The sequence below is a fragment of the Stegastes partitus genome, unplaced genomic scaffold (assembly GCF_000690725.1).
Source record: "Stegastes partitus isolate 25-593 unplaced genomic scaffold, Stegastes_partitus-1.0.2 Scaffold1583, whole genome shotgun sequence".
NCBI classification, from domain to species: domain Eukaryota; kingdom Metazoa; phylum Chordata; class Actinopteri; family Pomacentridae; genus Stegastes; species Stegastes partitus.
The window spans coordinates 1335-19734 of NW_007579314.1; the positions used below are offsets into that span (position 1 = coordinate 1335).

The window sequence follows — 18400 nt, forward strand, 5'->3', positions numbered from 1 at the left end:
TACAAGCTCATTTTAAAGAACTTTCATCTAGAACTTATCCTGTAAAAATAGTGAATTAAAAAGTGTAAAGTAGCCTGAAACAGATATATGTGATAAACTTGTACCTCAATATGAGTGCAGTTTTGCATGCAAGTAGCTGCTAAAATACCAACTTCTAAAACGCTACCAGAGTAACAGCAGGAGAAGGAAATCCTGTTCATGGTTTTATAGTGAGTGTGTGTTGGACATGTGTACTCACCACCTGCTGGATGAGGGCGTGGTTGGTGGCGTTCATGCAGGAGCCCAGAGGATAGAAACACTCTCCATCACAGTAGTACGCCGAGTATCCAGTCGGAGCCAAAACCCAGTCCTGAGATCAGCAGAAAGAAACGTCATGAAAGACGAGCAGGTTTGATGTAGGCTATATGAAAACATCCCTGCTTTCTAATTTGTTGAGTTTCAATACAACCGCTACTAATAAGACATGAAACAGGAAACCTAAAAATAAACCTCTTTAATTATCGATACAGAAGCTGTTAAATGTGTGACTGCTTAAAATACTTGTTTTAATCAAACCTCAGAGCTCCAGATGTTAAACATGTTGAACCATTCTGACAGATGAATAAATCAGTATCAGTTTAAGTTTAGCTAAATTTATTAGTCACATTTCTTCAACACTAATTGGCTGCAAAATATTTTCTCCACGAATCCACTGATCTGTGAGCAGCTGCAGCCTCATCCTGTATCCAGATACATCATCTGAGATATTTGGGGATAGCAGCACATCGAGGACTCTGTTAGAAAAGTTGCTAACAGCGCTTTGTTGGCTTCAAATTCCAAAGGAGACTTTTCTTTAACTGTTAGGGTAGTTCTGGCGACGCTCAGTCTGTTACTGATTGAAAAAATGCCGTCTGATTAAAGCTCCTGACAATAATTATCTTTGCAGGAGGAAGAATTTGGCCACAAGAAATCTGAAACCTGAAGGCAAATACAGAATACAGTTTTTAGGAGTTATAATATCTTCTTTATGTTGTAGTGAATTAAATATTCGCTGTGCTCCAGTTTCCTGCACAAAGGCAAAGAGTTGTTGCCTCCTTCGACCACAAGAGGTCAGTGAAGCCTCAAATAAAGGCTTCTGGCAGGAATAAATAAAGTCAGACACTTAACACACAAGATGTAATGATGTTCACTCCAACACTACCAACAAACTGCTGCTTACAGTAACGTAATTGCCCTTAAATCAGTTAATTCAATCTCAGATTGTTCTAGTTTTTATCCCTGTTATCACATTTAAAAAAAAAATAAAGCCATGTTGACACAGCAGCTGGTCTACATTTTCATGAACATTTTTTTTAACCATTTTCCTGTCATTTAATAAACCAAACAGCTAATTGATAAAGTAATCAGCAATGAAAATAACTGCTAGTTGCTGGAGAAAGCTTGGACGTCGTCTGTCAGATGCACTGAAACACCAAACCTCCTGAGCCCCACTTCACCTTCTCATCATAATGACAATGTAAAATCGCTCTAAAATTTTGTAGTGATGGAAACTGTTTAGTTTTTTTAGTTATTACATGAACATCAGTAATAAGCAGCAACTCAGAAATCTATTGTGATGACAACAGTAAATGGGAAACATCTATTTCAGTTTTTAAACATTGTTACAGAGATATTTTACAAAAGCATTATTTAAACATTTTCAGATTTTTGTTTCAGAATTGGAGTCAATCAAAGCAGCTGAGTGGAGTCGCTGACCTTCCAGCCGAGATCACTGAAGCTGACGTACAGCTCGTGTTTCTTACAGGGTTGACCTCCGTTGTTTGCAGGACTCCGATCTGAAGAGAGAAAACATTTAATAAGATCAAGTTATGAAATGATTTACAGGATAAGATTAAAGCTATCAATATGTCAGACTGTACTTTGTATATTGCAAGTTTTACCACAATTATTATTATCATCTCTGCAATGTTGGATTCCCCATCATTTCATACAACATTATAAAAATCGATTATGAACATCTGCAAAATAAAAAGTTCTTCATTTTTAGTCGTCCTGATGCAGATTTACAAGCTGAACTGAACTGGACGCATCGTTTCCACACCTTAAGATGACCAATTTACCAGATAAATTCACTTTTAAAGCCACAAATTGAGTAAAGAACCAGAATAAACCAGAGTCTGTGCAGCCTTACTGTGGATGCTGGGCACCGGGAGGTCGTACTTGAGTTTCTTCTTGCGGGGATGAGGTTTGACGGCTCGCGGCGGCCGACAGGGAACCTGACTCTCCCTGAAGAAGGTCACCATGAAGGGCTGCTTGGAGCGAGGACCCCGACGACCCACCAGCCCGATCCAGCCGGCAGACAGGGAGCGGTCTGAGAGGGAGGTATGATTTTATATCACGTAAAAACGTAACTGAACTGACATCAGTGAACCACAAAACAGCAACAATATTGGCTTTTGTTTAGTTCAACTTCATCAGATTGTATGAATATACACCAGTGACTTAAATAACTCTGATCTCCAAGAGTTTTTAAGATTTTAAACTCCAATTTTTTAAACTCCAATCCACTTTAAACATGAACACAGGGGAGCCTTTGGTCATCTTTTGCTCCTGTTACATTTTTATTCACTGTAGGTTCATTTTTTTGCTGAAATATAAAGTCCTGCACCTCTATGGAAACAGAAAACCATGAAGAAGTAACTCAGAAGTGTGTTTCATGCAGTATGACATCGTTTTAATGCTGCAAATTATAAAAAAGAAAAACAAACGTGCCCACAGCTACTTTAGATATTTAACTGTTGACATTTTTACAGCCTCTATGTACTCCAGACATGTTTCACCGTGATGAATGTATCTTCCATCGACTCTTCTGTACGCTGTTTTCGAGCCAGGCTGCATTTATCTTACTGATTAAGTGTGTTTCATTTTCATCCCAATCTTTAATTTGTTCCCAGATTTGTCTCCTCTGGTTTGTATCAACATAAATTATGATAATAATTTGCTTTTCTGTTCCACTGAGGAGGAGATTTTATTTTTAAATATCAGAATGTGGTGCAAACGTTTATTTTTGTTAAACATTTTTAATTAGATGTGGAATTTTAAGCTTAGATTTGGTTGTTTTCCCCCCAGAGACTGGCACATGACACACACATAGTTGAAGCTGAACTTTATAATCTGATTAGTGCTTTTGTTTTTATAGTCTCTGGCCCTGACAAGTGATGTGATTCTGTTGATTTTCTTTAAAGATAACTCAGCTCTTGGACTTCAGAGGGTTAAAATGAATCGTTTGGTAATGGTTCTGTCTTGTTCCAGCGTTACACCCACCTTCCTCAGTCTCCACATACAGCCTGATTCCCAGGTTGCTGCGAGGGTGGAGCAGCCAGTGGTTGGAGGCCGAGGTGACGTCGAAGGCCAACCAGCCCTCCTGACCTGCAGGAACCGACTGCATGTCCAGCAGCACCAGCTCTGGTTCTCTGTGGGTCCACAGAACATAGAAAGAACAATTACCCAAAAGGCAAATTCTGTTCTAGGATGTTTGCAGGACAAACTGTGACATATTTACAAGATTTTTACAGCATATTATATTATGATGTTGTTGTGACATACTATCACACTGTACTACGAGTTTTTCACAACATACTATACTATGACTTTTTTATGACGTTATAGTATGACATTTTTATGACATACTATACTATGACGTTTTACGACAAACTATACTATGACTTTTTACAACATGCTATACTATGACCTTTTACGACGTTATAGTATGACATTTTTACGACACACTATACTATTACGTTTTACGACATGCTATACTATGACCTTTTTACGACATACTATACTATGACTTTGTGCGACATGCTATAGTGTGACATTTTTACGACATGCTATACTATGACGTTTTACGACATACTATACTATGACGTTTTACGATATGCTATACTATGACTTTTTACAACATGCTGAAGCTTATAGGGAATCCAAATGTTTTGGATTGTTGGACTGTCTCTGCCTTTGTTAAGCGCTATGAGATGACTTGTTGTTGTAAATATGTGCTATACAAATAAAATTGAATTGAATTTAATTGAATGCTATACGATGACCTTTTTACGACACACTATACTACTACGTTTTACGACATGCTATACTATGACTTTTTATGACATACTATACTATGACTTTTTACGACATGAAATGCTATCACTTTTTACGACATGCTATACTATGACGTTTTACGACGTCATAGTATGACTTTTTATGACATACTATACTATGATTTTTTATGACGTTATAGTATGACATTTTTACGACACACTATACTATTACGTTTCACGACATGCTATACTATTACTTTTTACGACATGCTATAGTATGACATTTTTACGACATGCTATACTATGACTTTTTATGACATGCTATAGTATGAGGTTTTTATGACATACTATACTATGACCTTTTTATGACATCTTATAGTATGACATTTTTACAACATGCTATACAATGACTTTTTATGACATGCTATACTTTTTTACGACATACTATATTATGACCTTTTTATGACATGCTATCGTATGACTTTTTACAACATGCTATACTATAACCTTTTTGTGACATACTATACTATGTCCTTTTTATGATATGTTATACCATGACTTTTTACGACATGCTATGGTAAATGGTAAATGGACTGCACTTATATAGCGCGTTTCTACCTTAGCGGCACTGAAAGCGATACGATGTTTTCTCATTCGACTCATCTCGACTTCGACTGTGGAGGTGCAGGGGATCGAACCTCCAACCTTACGATCAGAGAACAACCACTCTACCAATTGAGCCACAGCCGCCCTGCTATACTATGAACTTTTTATGACATGCTATCCCATGATGTTTTTACGACATGCTGTAGCATGACAACATACTATACTGTGACGCATTTATGACATACTATATTTTGACATTTTTGCAGACACTCTACAAAAACATTTTACTGACATCATAGGACAGCTATGACATTTTCAATGACAACAATATGTTTTTAATAACATAGTATAGTTGCGATGGTAACTGTTTAAAAAGTGTCTTACTATAGCGTCTTGTTATAGAAAAAAAAACAAGCTGTGTCTTAAAAAAACTTGAAGGCATTAATTATTTTGCACTGCATATTAAAAACTGGACTGTAAAGAAACATGAGATTGAGACCAAAATAAAAACCAATAACAGCAGCAGAGGAGACGAAAGGGAAATAAAGAGTGAGTTGGATCAAACCTGTGTCTGTTTTCTCGTTGGATCTCGTACACGGAGATATGCAGCGTTCGATTCGCCCTCTGGCCCATCGTCAGAGTCTTATAGATGCGAAACTCTGCCGCTGTGACGGTTTCACCCTGAGGAAGAGGAGTCAGGTCGAAGCGAAACTCCTTCCAGTAAGGACGAGGCTGCAGCAGGTCGCGCTCCTGCTCCACTGCAGACGGAAAACAGATTTCTGCTTGTTAGAGGAACATTTCAGAAAGAAAAGACAAGATAATCACGCAGTAAGACAGAACACATCGTGGAGGCCTTTCAGACCCTTTAGAGTAAAATTATGCATGATACATGATGCAAAAAATACAAATAACGTAAAGAGCAAACAAGCCACCTACTGAGCAGAGAACAGGATTACAATATACACTGTTAATTTGAATGTTAAAATTAAAAATACTTTTCTTAGGAAAAGAAATAACTGCAATTGACCTCCATGTGCGAGACTTAATCCACTGTTGATTATTTCATCAGTAATTAACTGTTTTATCCATGAAATGTCAGGAAATGGTCTTGTTTTGTCCACAACTCAGTCGTATTCAGTTTACTGTCATAGAGGATGATAAGTTCACTTTTATAAGGCAGGAATCAGATAATTAGTTGGTGGTTAATTTAATATTTAACAACTGATCGATTCATCGTATCTGCAGCTCTGCAGCAAAGCACAGATCGTTTCTTGGAAGGTAAAAGGCAACAACATGAGCTGACTGAAATCTGCTGGGAAAATTCTAGTTTAAAGCAGATGTTAGAGGAGAAAATGTGTCGACGCAACGGTGAAAAGCCAAGACGAGGATCAGCAGAGTGAAGGTGAGAAGAGACGAGAGGAAACGAGTGAATGAAAGGTCACAAGGAGACGAGAACAGAGCTGGAGGAAGTTTTACTAAACTGCAGTTTTAGTTTTCATTTTAAAGTTCTTGTACTTGCTTATAAAGCTTTTAACAGCATCACTCCCCCGTACAGAGACATTCTCCTTCATAAGTTCCAGTCAGATCATTCAGATCCTCCTCTGCTTTTCTTCAAATGTGTTCTTTAAGAGTATTATTGAGGCCAAATCCTGCTTTTGAAACCTGTTGTCTCTCAACATTAGACAGATAAACACTCTTGACATTTAAAAAAAGGAAGAAATATCTTTTTAATCTGGTTCTAATGTTTGACCTGAATGCTGTAATTTAGTATTCAGCTTTTCAACAAGTTCATTTCAATTTCAATATATTTTCACTAAGTTTTTAGGAATCAAATGTTTTGTAAATCAGCTTGTGAGTGAAATATGAAAACAGCCCTGAAATAACCTTCAGAATATAAACAGGAATAAAGCGAGATGGAGGTTTCAGAGTAAAGAAAACAGCCATATTGTAAAATGACGAGCTTTTTAAAAATAGTATTCCCCAATAAACTTCTCCAGTTGTTTGAATTCTCTCATTAAATTACACTAATTTGCATAAATGTCCAATTAACAAAGTGCAGTAAAATAAACACCGAAATGTGTATTTTGAACGTTTTTGTTCCACTAGTGTGGAGGAAAATATCTTATAAAAGCAAATTATCAGCTGATTGGTTCATGACAAAACAACATTTTGCTTTTAGTGAAGCCACACACAGTGCTGGTGAGAAATTAAAACTACTTCAGGTCTAAAAACACACAAACAGGCTTCATCACCACAAAAACAAACATCTGAAGTTAACAGAGACCAACAAGAGATGAAAACATCACACAGCTGCTCACAGTGAAGCGACACAGCAAACACACAACTGGAAACAACGAGAGGAAGAACAATGAAAGACACACAAAGTGCAGATTATTTGTCTGTTTAGCAGCAAAACGTGTTGTAGGTTTGTGTAGAACTTTGTCTGCTTTGTTTCTGTGAGCTGTTGGTGAGCTCCAGGTGTGCAGGGAGGCAGCTACACTGTAAAAAGTATCTGTAATTTTACTCTATTTTTTTTCCTTTTGTTTTTTTTAGATTTTAATTTATCAGTAAAACAAACAAACCAACAAAAAACTAGACATAATGTTATGTAACGTAAAGTAAAAAGAGTGAAATTAAAGATAATCTACAAAATCACAGAGACAAAGTCATAATATAACAATATTTTTTGAGTTTTTGAAACTGTTAAATTACTGATGCTGCTTGTTTTGTTAAACTACAGAAAATATCCAGAAAAACTACAGAGAAAAAGTAGAAGACTGTCTTGTTTTAAACACATGAGCTGTGGTTAGAGGTCATTAAGCATCACAGAAGTCTTTGTTATGGTACCCGGTGCTCGCTAAACTTCCACAATGCTCTCTGCTTTCCTACATAGTCCGAGTGACGCCTCCTCTTGTCTCTACAGTATTAAACAGTAAGAGGCTCCACCTGGTGGAACAACCAGGTACTACAACACATGTTCCGACATGTATGTAGAGAAAACAGGTTTTCTCTGTCTTTTGGAGCTTGTGAAGCTGCAGTACATTCTAACACAACATTTCAAATTTACTAGAGCTTTACAACAAGGTTCATGACCAGCTACGCAACATTAACATACACTGGATTGATTTTAGTAACTTACATGAGGTGTGTTTTAGCAACGAAAGCAGTATCACACTCTGAGCTTCACACTCTTGGGGGCAAAAAACTTGATCAGGTTGGTTTTTTTTCAAACTTTATAAAACTACACACCTTTTAGAAGCTGGGAACCACAGTTTTGACAGATATTCTCATGAAACTTGCCTGATTGATTACTTACAATAACACAGTACATTTTTTTTGCATTACAAGTTTCCTGAAATTGCTAACTCTGATCGGATCGGGGCAAAAAAACTGAACAAGAAAACCCCAAACTCAAAAAACAAAAAACAAAAAGACTGCGACAAGACGTCTCAAGCTTCCTGTTTAAGAACAAAATGTAAACGCAGAGGCGAACACACACCTCCACCGCCAAATCCAAACCGAAGCAGCGCGTATGTGTCCTGGTGAAACCCTGCACGGACACGAAGCAACTCCGGTCGATGGGGTTTGGCAACGTGCTCACATGCAAACGACCAGAGTTTGAATTCACGGTAAATAGAGATACTAAGGACAGGACACCCCCGATGGGCTGGGCTCATATCAGCACACACACTGTGCAGTAATTAGAGACACTTAGTGCCCTGAACCACAGCAGCTGCTCAGCACACACACCACTAATTGCAGGCCTGCCCGGTATTTTTAGAGCTGCTCCTCCACAGCAGTATTTTCATCTCGCTTCGGACCGTTTGCTTTTTTTTCACTGTGTGTCAGTGGGGCCTTTAATTCCAACCAGCTGTGTCTTCCCATTACATATGCGTAGGAACACACACCCTCCGATGTTTGATTCAACTCACATGAACCAACACACAGATCAGTTATTGAAGCTGAAATATATCTGCAGCCGACACTCAAAACATACAAGCAACATGTGGCCCGCTATGATTCTGAGGCCGTGTGACGCGTTTAGCTGCACTTTCATGCACGTTTGATGAGGTTTTAAGGGCTTTGGCTTCAAATGAAATTTCAAAAGAGAACCGTGTCGTGCACTCCGGGTCACTATTAAAGCCGTGAGTCACCTTTGTTTACTGAGTCGTGGTGGTTTCTGCAGGATGAGATGCTGTGTTGCTGCAGTGTTGACTGATAAATTTCAGGGTGCATTTTCTTTTTCCATAACAGAGCCGAGTTACGTAAAGGAAACCCTTCATTTGGAGCATTAAAGACCCCAAGCAAGAGGGAGCAGACGATGTTTCCCACGCCGAGCTGGCTGCACATCGCCGGCCGAAACCCGGAGAAGCAGGAGGAAGGAAGTCAGAGAGAGGAGGATGTTTAAAGTTGGTGTTCTGACGGACAGATAGGCATCAGTCTGTGTGGATCTGATGGAGGCGCAAATGACCACACAGAGTCTGATGTTGTGCTGTCCTGATAAACTGATAAATTGTGTGGCTTAAAAAATGTCAGAAATTGCTCATTAGAAAGGTTCCAGAGGCTGAGAGGATGGCTTCAAACAGCAACAACCTCTTACAGTGTTAAAAATAAAATAAAATAAAAATAAATCCCATTAAAAAAACTGTAAAAATCTGTCAGAAAAGGTGCCAGAAAATGCTGGAGTACTGTAACATTTGTAAACTGTAAAAAGAAAGTGAAAATAACAGCAAATATCTGTTTAAATTATGATTTTCTCTCTCTCTTGCTTATTTAAATACTACAAATCTGTCATTTAATGCTCACATTTGTAAAAGAACTAATTACTTTTGTAAAAATACACTTTTTAAAAAAACATTATTTACAGTTATTTTACTTTAAAGACAACATGTAAACTAATACTTTTTCCTGTGATTTTACTAGTTCTAATCTGTTATCTAACAAAACATGGATCTGTTTTGGAACTATCAAAAAAAGATTTACCATTTTCTAGTCTTCAGTATATTTTTTCTTTCAAAATCCAACAAATATCTGTAATATAATGATATTTTCTATTACTTTAAATACAGTAAAAATAGCGTACACTTACAGTTAAACATTGTAAAACATGAATTATCCTATTTAAAAATACTGAATTTTGATGTGGACATTATTTATGATGTTTATTTTTTATGGTTATCATGTAAATAATATGAATGTTATTCGCTATTTAGCTTTAATTGAACAAAACAGGAAAGATGCTAAAGTCAAAAACAGTTTAAAAACATTCATTTTTTTACCTTGTTGGCTGAAAAATGAAGCCAACGTGAAAAAGTTCCTCTAATGTCCACTTGAGGCTCTAAAAGCAAAATAAATCTTCGTGGACTTCTATGTTAAAATGTTCAACTTTACAGCAAAACTAATCTTGTTTACAGCCTGATATCAAAAACAGTTTTGGTCTGTACAGCTGATTTCCCTGTTTGGGACGCTGTATGAGGAGTAGAGTTCAATAAAAACTCACTTGTTTAAATGATGAAGTTCTGCATAATGAAGGACAGATGGGTTCCATCAGTAGGACCGCTCATGGCCTCAGCTCCGCTCAGCTCCACCTCCTGCCTCATTTGTGGATTATTGGGGAGCATAGCCTCGATTACAGGCTCCCGCAGACACCCACTGTTCTTATTGAACTACTTTTCTACTCTCCACATGAAGGATTCTGATGCAAACGTGCAGCAGGTCGTACCTACATGTTATGCACACACACACCACTGCTGAGCATGAGCAGCATTTTCAGAAATGTGTTCTGCATGTGGGTTTGTAGGAATTCATGCAGAATTCATGCAGACATTTTACTGAAACATGAATTTCACATTTTACATTTTACTACAGACATTTGGTCAACATTTTACTAAACTAATGTCTCAGGGAAGTGGAAGGTATAACAGTGACGTTCGGTGGAGTCGGGCACTGTGAGGACGAGCTTCAAAACTGCTGTTCGGGAACCTGCAGTTCAAGTCATGAGCTGTTCATCCACCTTTATGTACAGTCAATGTGTTGGACAAACGATTCTGTTCTCTATTAGCTTAAATCTCTTCACTTGATCAGTGAACAAGCGGAAACTGTTTCCTAATCAACCCCCGTCCTTCATCGAACACGGTAAAAAGATCCTCTCGGCGCTGGGACGATTTTCTGCAGCAGCAGCAGCGGACTGAGGCTGCTGGATGCAGGAATGCTGAGCAGAAATGGAAACGCACCAATATAGTTCATACTGACAGCGGCTTCAATCCTCCAAGAGTTTGTGGAAATTTGCACAGCGGAGAACAAACTAAAAATGTTGGTAGCACCAACATGTCACTGACAGTGTCATCAAGTCCGCACACGGTGTAATTTCATCCCTCTGAGTTTACAGTTTGTAGCCAAACCACCGAGTCGAAACCCGACGGTAAAAATGTTCTCTAATTAAGGCTAAAGGACATTCTGGGGGAAAACGCTGACATGCTTTCTTACTGGACGTTAAATGAGAAGATTGATACCGTCCTCGCAGCTGCACAGAGAACATGTAGCCCGGCGGCATCTGAAGGTAATAAAATCAAGTTAACGGCGACTCTAAAGATCAGTAATTAGCACGTTATATGTTGTTTGTTTAAAGATGGTTTAGGCAGTTGATTTGGCATCATTGTGCAAAAACTTCACGGTAATTTCTCAGTGTATAATTCAAGTGTCCTGAAAAGAAACTGACTTCTGCGCTTCTTCCTGCCTCCATGTTCAGGCTTTAGAGACTCGATCTACAAAGCCACTCATCAGGTACTTATAATGCAGTTCTGAAATCCTTGCTCAGCTTCACCACCATTCACACCTTGAGGCAGGTAAGTCTTGAGCTGTTAGCCGTGTGAGTTTGGAGCTGAAAATAAACACTTAGAACTCCCCAGCAGTCTTCTAGAACTGGGGAAGTTTACTGGATAAGATTTAAAATGTTTTCAAGAGTCCAGTTGCTTTGCAAAATGGTCTCTCACCTGATTTCCTCGTCTTCTCAAAATACCAAACTGTTTCTCTAAGTTGGTAAACTGTGATATCCTTGCATGCTTTTATTTACATTTTTTCTCCTGAACAAAGTGCGTCTTTATGCCGATGATACAGTTTTGTACTTCAGCGTGGAAATCATACATATCATCCTCTGTTAAACTCATCCAGCGCTGCATTGCCAAGTTACATGCTTCACTCAACAACCACAAATAAGCTCTAATGCAGGCAAAACTAAATTTATGACTCACTAAATTCACCAGAACCAAAAATACTGACCATACGAATCTTGTCATCTCTGTTACGAGCAGCACAAACGAGCAGTCACAGAAGTCAAATGTTTTGTTTTTTGGATCACATTTGAATATCGTGTGACTGAATTGGTGAAACAAATTTAGACAAAAATGTGGTTTCTTTGACAGGAATAAATCATATTTCCCCACAGGAGATTGAGGCAAATCTTCTATCACTGTTGGATTATGATGTCATATAAGCCCTTGGACACTATTTAGGACTCTGCCTTAGGATTTATCACTGATGATAGAACACTCATCACTGTGAGCTGTGTTTATTTACTTCATTCATGTCTTCTGGATTTACTTTGCAGTTCTTGGCTGTTTTTTTTGTTTTGTTTAGTAAATCCAGTTTTACTCACTGTGCACCTGCAGCCTGGAAAAAAAACTGCAGAATAATCTAAAGCTTCAAGAGTCAAGAGTTCAAGATTCATACCTTTTTTTTTCCATTTTATTTTTTTTTTAATGTCACAACATGCTATATAGTGAAATGCAAAGTGACTGTTCCACAAGGCTGTGCAATAACAAAAGGAATATTCATGTTCTATGTTAAACACTCAGTTTTATCTTTAGGACAACTGACGTTTCTAATTAGTGTTTTTTTTTTATTATTATTTCATGAACTTTGCCTTTAGTATTTTAATCATTATTGTCATTTAAGTTTCTTATTTGTGTTCCTGTCATTAAGCTTTTACTGCTCACATGAACTTCTACTACTACGGATCATCAACCCATCAACAGTTCATCTTCTGAACCTCAAACACTTTGATTTTTTAGAGTTATAATATAGTTATAATGTCATAAATCATTAAAAGAAAAAAATAGAATCCACGTACAAGAAACGTTTTTAAGTGACCACAGGGGCCAGTATTCAAAAAAACCAGTTTAACATTTACTATTTTAATTTGCAGTCATACTTGCTTCCTCTCTGCTCTGCGTAAACACAAAGCCTGCAGTTCAACCCAAAGCTCACGAGGTCTTGTCACGTGACTGTTGGTCGCAGCTGAGTCACGAGTGACTTCCTGGTTGTACCGAGGAGCAGATGTTTGTGTTTTGTATGGAATCTGTTCAGTACAAATGCTCTATTTGTAAATGGTAAGTAGAATTAGTAGAAAGCTGTTCGATAAAACCAGAAGTCACACATTAGTTTAAGGACAATCGGAAAGTTAGAAATCAGTTTTTACAGTTTCTCGCTGACGACTGCTATCACTGTTCTGACTCACCCAGGTTGACGAAGCTCATCACGGTGTCGGCCTCGCTCACCACCGTCCCCAGCGGCGGCGTGTGCGTGCTGAGTGTCGGCAGGGCAGCGTGGTTCACCTGAGTCGCCCCTCCGAACTTCCCCACGCCGGGTCCGTTCACAATGATCTCATTGCCCTCGTCCTCACCATCGGCCGACATGGCGTGGTAAAGGTCCAGCATGAAGAGCGGCGCAGAGGAGGGCGGCCTCAGTGGCGGGTGAGGCCTGGGTCGCCCCGGCAGGCCCAGGATGCTCAGGATCTCCTTCTGCATCTCCTTCTTCTCACGTCCGCTCAGCCTCCGGAAGCTGGAGTGGACAACGGCCTCGGCCTGCTGGCTCCACAGGGGCAGGTAGAGCAGCAGCAGCAGGGGCAGCAGCAGCACCGTCCGGGGGTGGAGGCTGGAGCTGGACCGGCTCTGCTGCTGGCTCGTCTTACTGCACAGGCAGGACACACCGCAGGAGGCCATGAGTCCTCCTATCTGCTGGAAAATCAAAGCTTTTATAGCCACAAATAATCTACTTTGGGTTATTACTCCTCCACTGCTCCCAGTCTGACCAGCACAGCGCCGCCTCCTCGCTCCAGTTTGACCGTTTCAGACAAATACAGCTGATTTATGCCTGATGTGTTTAGAGTCCCGCTGTGTTTACCGCCTTAAACTGCCTCTGTTTATCTCTCCCTCCCTCCTCGCCTTCCTCTCCACCTTCTCTAATCCAGAAGAAGAAGAAAAACCCTGCTCTCATCCACTCGGGCTTCACCTCTCAGTGGTGCAGCAGCAGAAACAGAGATAATGAGAGTGAGAGCATAATTACAAGCTGTTTTTCTGCTGTGTTTTGAATATAGACAAACACTGTGGATGATTGCTGCCGGCTTTGAAGCTGCAGGATGGAAACCAATTTCAGTGATGAGCAGGTGGTGCTGGAGTGAAATCTGAGCGTCGTGTCATCAGGTTTGCTCCGAGTTTTCCTTCACGGCACGAAGAAAGTAAGTTGTTCACACCTGCAGTGAGTCAGACCTCCGGAGGATCCTCGGCTGGAAGCTTTTATCCCGTCATCCTGGAGCTCTCATTCATCCATTCAGAGCTGCTGCCGCCCACACGTCTCCGGGGCTCCAGATGTCTTAATCCAATTTATGAAACTGTTTCCTGATTGTAACTCGGCTGAGGTTTGTCCTTCAGCTCAGTTCGAGCTGCTCTGACTGCATGAAGCCTTCGGCAGTTGTTCGTAACCAGCAGGGAGTTTCCCTCCAGCCTCTCCTCCTCTTTCAAGTCTTGAAGCTCACATCTCATCAGCCGAGTCCCTCCCAGTGGTCTCTTTGGGAGACCTCATCGCTCTCTCTCCTCCTGACCTCCACCCATCTATCTTTTCATCCTCTCATGACTGCTTCCTTTCATTGCAGCTCGACATCGAGTGGCCCGATGCCCCGTTTAATGGTAGGAACTCGACTCACAAGCCGTGCGAGCAGGGCTTTTCCTGCACAGGAATTTCTGGCAGCTTCTAGGAGATTTTAGGCAGCACTGAAGGAAAGTCGCCAACGTTAGAGTGATAAGAATTTAGAATGAAACCAGTTTTGTTAATGGGGGTCACGTTCACTAAAGTTCAGCAGATGTTTGTTTGTCAAACGGTCAGAAATATGAACACTGATTTATTGGCTTTACTGATCAATGAACGCCGTGTTAGTGAAAGGTTACCACACAACCAAAAACATGATCATGCTGCTCTAAACAAATCACATGTAGTGCAGAAAGAACAAAAAACCAACACTTTAGTTTATCATCTAAACATCTGCAATGAAAAACGAGAATTGTTGCACCGACTTAAATACCTCACACAGTGGCACACAGCTGGATTAAGGTTATTCAGATGAAGTTAACAGGAAACATTAATGGTTTGAGTTAGATCAACATAAATCACTTGGTTCCTCTCAAATAAGCATTTATGCAACTGTCTTTTAAGAAAAGTCAACATAAAGTTTCCTAACTTGAGCATTCACTCTGCCCAAATGTAAAACACATTTTTTCATTTGACTTATGATTCTTTTTTTAGTTTTTATCTGTAATTCTTCTCCAAGACAAAACACAGAAGACGCACAACCCGGAAGGACTTGTGAACCAAACTTTAGCACTTTTACAAAAATTTTTAAATACTAGTTTGTACGTCATGTCCAAGTGTTGATAGAATCCACAATGATTTACACTTCGGCAGCTCACTTTTCACTTTATGTGGTCAGAAATGACAGATACATTTATAAATTATTATTATTAGTAGTATTAATAAGAACAATAATAAGAAGAAAACAGATGAAAGATCAAGTTACTTTTGTTCTTCTCTGTTTCTTGGCGGTTGGCATCAAGAAACTTGTCTTGCGTGTTTAAATATTTTGCTGTTAACTTTATTAAAGGTAACTTTATTATCAATATTATTTTACTGTTGCACATAATGATTGTTGATGAGACAGAATAATAGAGCTGCAAAGCAAAAACAGCACAGAGACCCTCAAATAATCTTATAAATCACATTTCCAGTCAAACTCAAGTCTTATTAAGAGAAGCTAAACTCTTTTAAAATCTTTTCCACCACCAGTAATGTTATTATTAATATTATTATTATCATCATGTAAGTAACTGATTTATCACTGATTTACTAATTTATCACTGATAATTGTTTGCTAGCAGTAACGTTAGCTAAAGCTTTTAACTTCTTGGCAAGCTAATGCTAAGAAAGTTAGCTAGTTAGTGATACTGAAAAGTTTATTTAACTACAAAATGCCATTAAAAAAACCCAAAACAAAACAAACAGCTAATTTACTGAAGACAAAAGTGTGCACTTCTAATTAGCATTAGCAAGCTAACTTTGTCTGCTGGCTAACCGGACACCTGCATGGAAGCTGTTTTATTTCCAGGTTGTTAGTAATCAAGACCAGGGGCCATAAATTGCAAACTACTTTTAAAAATGTTATTGTTTGTAAACCCTTGTTTATAAATCACAAATCAATTATGTATCTTGTCTCAACTTCATATCATCCAAAATTTCTTTAAAAAATGAATTTGTCTGATAGCATTTTGCTACTTTTCTGTCAGTTTCAGATGCGTGAATATTTTTTTCCCCCTAACGTTCCTAATTTTATAGCCTGTCTCTGGTCACATATCATCTCCAATAGTTACATATTTATAATGATTGATTTATACTATAACTTGTATGATTTTTCCCCCCTGTGAAAGCAATCCCTTCCTCTGCAGCTCAAGCACACCACCTCACCTACAACTCTACTCAAACACTGTAAACCTTCTCCACACTACAAAATGGCAAGTTGTCTAATCCTGTAAGTCCAATCCTACAAGTTGATAGAATTAGTTCTTTGGTTTGTGAAGGATAAAACCCTGGAAATCTGAATCTACGGTTGGAAATATTGAAGGTAAAAAACTTGTTTAAAACCCTGAAATCGCCACGTTTACCGCTTCGACTTCAGTTTGCCGCTGAACCAAAACTCTATACTTGACCTCCAACATGACTCTGCCTCCAGCTCACATGAAACACTTTTTGCAGAACCTTTGAACACTTGTCGTGTGAAGCTGCGGATTCATATTGAGCCATTCATTAGCTGCGTGCCCTGCAGCACGACTAATGCAAACACACTGTGTGCATGTGTCTGGACCAGAAGGACCTGGAGGGAAGAAGTGACTCAAATATAGTAGTGAGGTTCAGCCCAGTGCCAGCTCGTGTTTGTGTACTCTCGGCTTCAAAGCGTCCTGGTACTTGTGGTCACTTTGAAAGGCATGAATAACGCTGACCAAACCAAACTGACCGCGGTTCATTCTGTCCTGGCCGAAAGGGCGAGTCCCAAATGCCAGGAATTAACGCTCTGCCCATTTTGTTTTTCTTTTCTCTGCACATCTGCAACTTTAAGGTTTTCTTTTTTATTTTCTGGATTGAGATAAAGGGGAGAGGAGTGAGAGAAGATGAAGAGGAGGAGGTGAAAGAACAGGGAGTGAGGTAGAAGCCGAGTGCCCTTGAAACCATATAAACCCAACTGAAATGAGAAATGACATTCCTGCGAGACAGAAGTGGTGGAACAGAGCGGGACTGTCACTGGATGACAGATGGGCTGCAGAGATGGATGGAGAGTGGACAGAAAATGAGAGGAGAGAGTGTGAGTGTACACACAGCTGCAGAGGGAGGACCTCATCATGTCCGGTGGAGCCGCCGAATAAACAGGACAAAGTTATTTTCAAATGCTCCGACACAAACTGGAGGAGCAGCTTAAAGTGACAAACGCACAAGTTCAAATTATTAAATCGGCCCTCCATCGCCTCCCTCTTCCCGGTGTTTACCTCCTGGCAGAGCTCGGCAGTGAAGATCCAGCCGGGTGTGTCTTTATCTCGACAGGATAATTACCCAGAAATGTCCGGTCTCTGAGTCTGTGGTCGGCTGTCAGGCGTGAGTGAATGAAGGCACGCACGGAAAAGGAAACGATTAAACCATCATTAAAAAATACAAGATTACAAAATGCCCAACGTAGAAAAGCTCGTGTCCTAAACTGATTACAACACTAAAACCACGTAAGAATGAAAAAATATGTAGAAAAAATGTATGAATATGCACCTAAAAATAAGATGAAGACGTCTCATGGATGCACATGAATGCACAGCAAAAGAGGAGGAAGCAATTAAGCTTCTAATAGGAAATAAAAGATCATCCGAATTAGAAACAGAATCATGAGCAAAAAACCTAAATAACGCTAAAAACATAAAAACAAAATAAAAATATAGAACAAAAACTTTGATAAATATATTTTAAAAACTCATGTAGGCCCAGAAGAGAAAAGCAAAAAATAATTAAGCTCATTTTACGATCTTACGAAGTAATGAGCAACAACTCACAGCTCTGAAAAACATTGTAACGGCAAAAAATATGGAAGAAAGTTGCATAAATATAAACATGAAAAACCCCAAAAATAAGAGAAAAGGGGAAATAATGAATCTCATTTAGAGGCTTTCCTATTCATCTATTTCAAAAAACAAATGAATAAGAAAGTAAAAATCTCAGTCAAAAACTAATAACAAAGAAAAAAAACATAAAAATGTAAAAAATATATCAAAGTGTACACATAAAAATAAAATTACCACAATTAATGTTGACACACATGAACACACACAACAGAGATGTTAAACAATTAATCTAATTTAGCA

The 18400-nt window shown here is 39.0% G+C and overlaps 1 protein-coding gene across 1 annotated transcript in view; it reads right to left on the reverse strand.

Moving 5' to 3' along the window:
* Positions 1-238: 238 nt before the first annotated feature.
* Positions 239-18400, reverse strand: part of bmp8a (bone morphogenetic protein 8a) — a gene marked incomplete at its 3' end in the record, with an annotated part of 31151 nt that continues 12989 nt past the window's right edge. The window contains exons 2-8 of the mRNA XM_008300749.1: positions 14212-14409; positions 13198-13693; positions 5248-5440; positions 3304-3452; positions 2171-2350; positions 1735-1814; positions 239-349 (exon numbers count right to left, since the gene is read on the reverse strand). Of these exons, the coding sequence (XP_008298971.1) occupies positions 239-349; positions 1735-1814; positions 2171-2350; positions 3304-3452; positions 5248-5440; positions 13198-13681 (1197 nt within the window). The remainder of the gene's footprint in view (positions 350-1734; positions 1815-2170; positions 2351-3303; positions 3453-5247; positions 5441-13197; positions 13694-14211; positions 14410-18400) is intronic.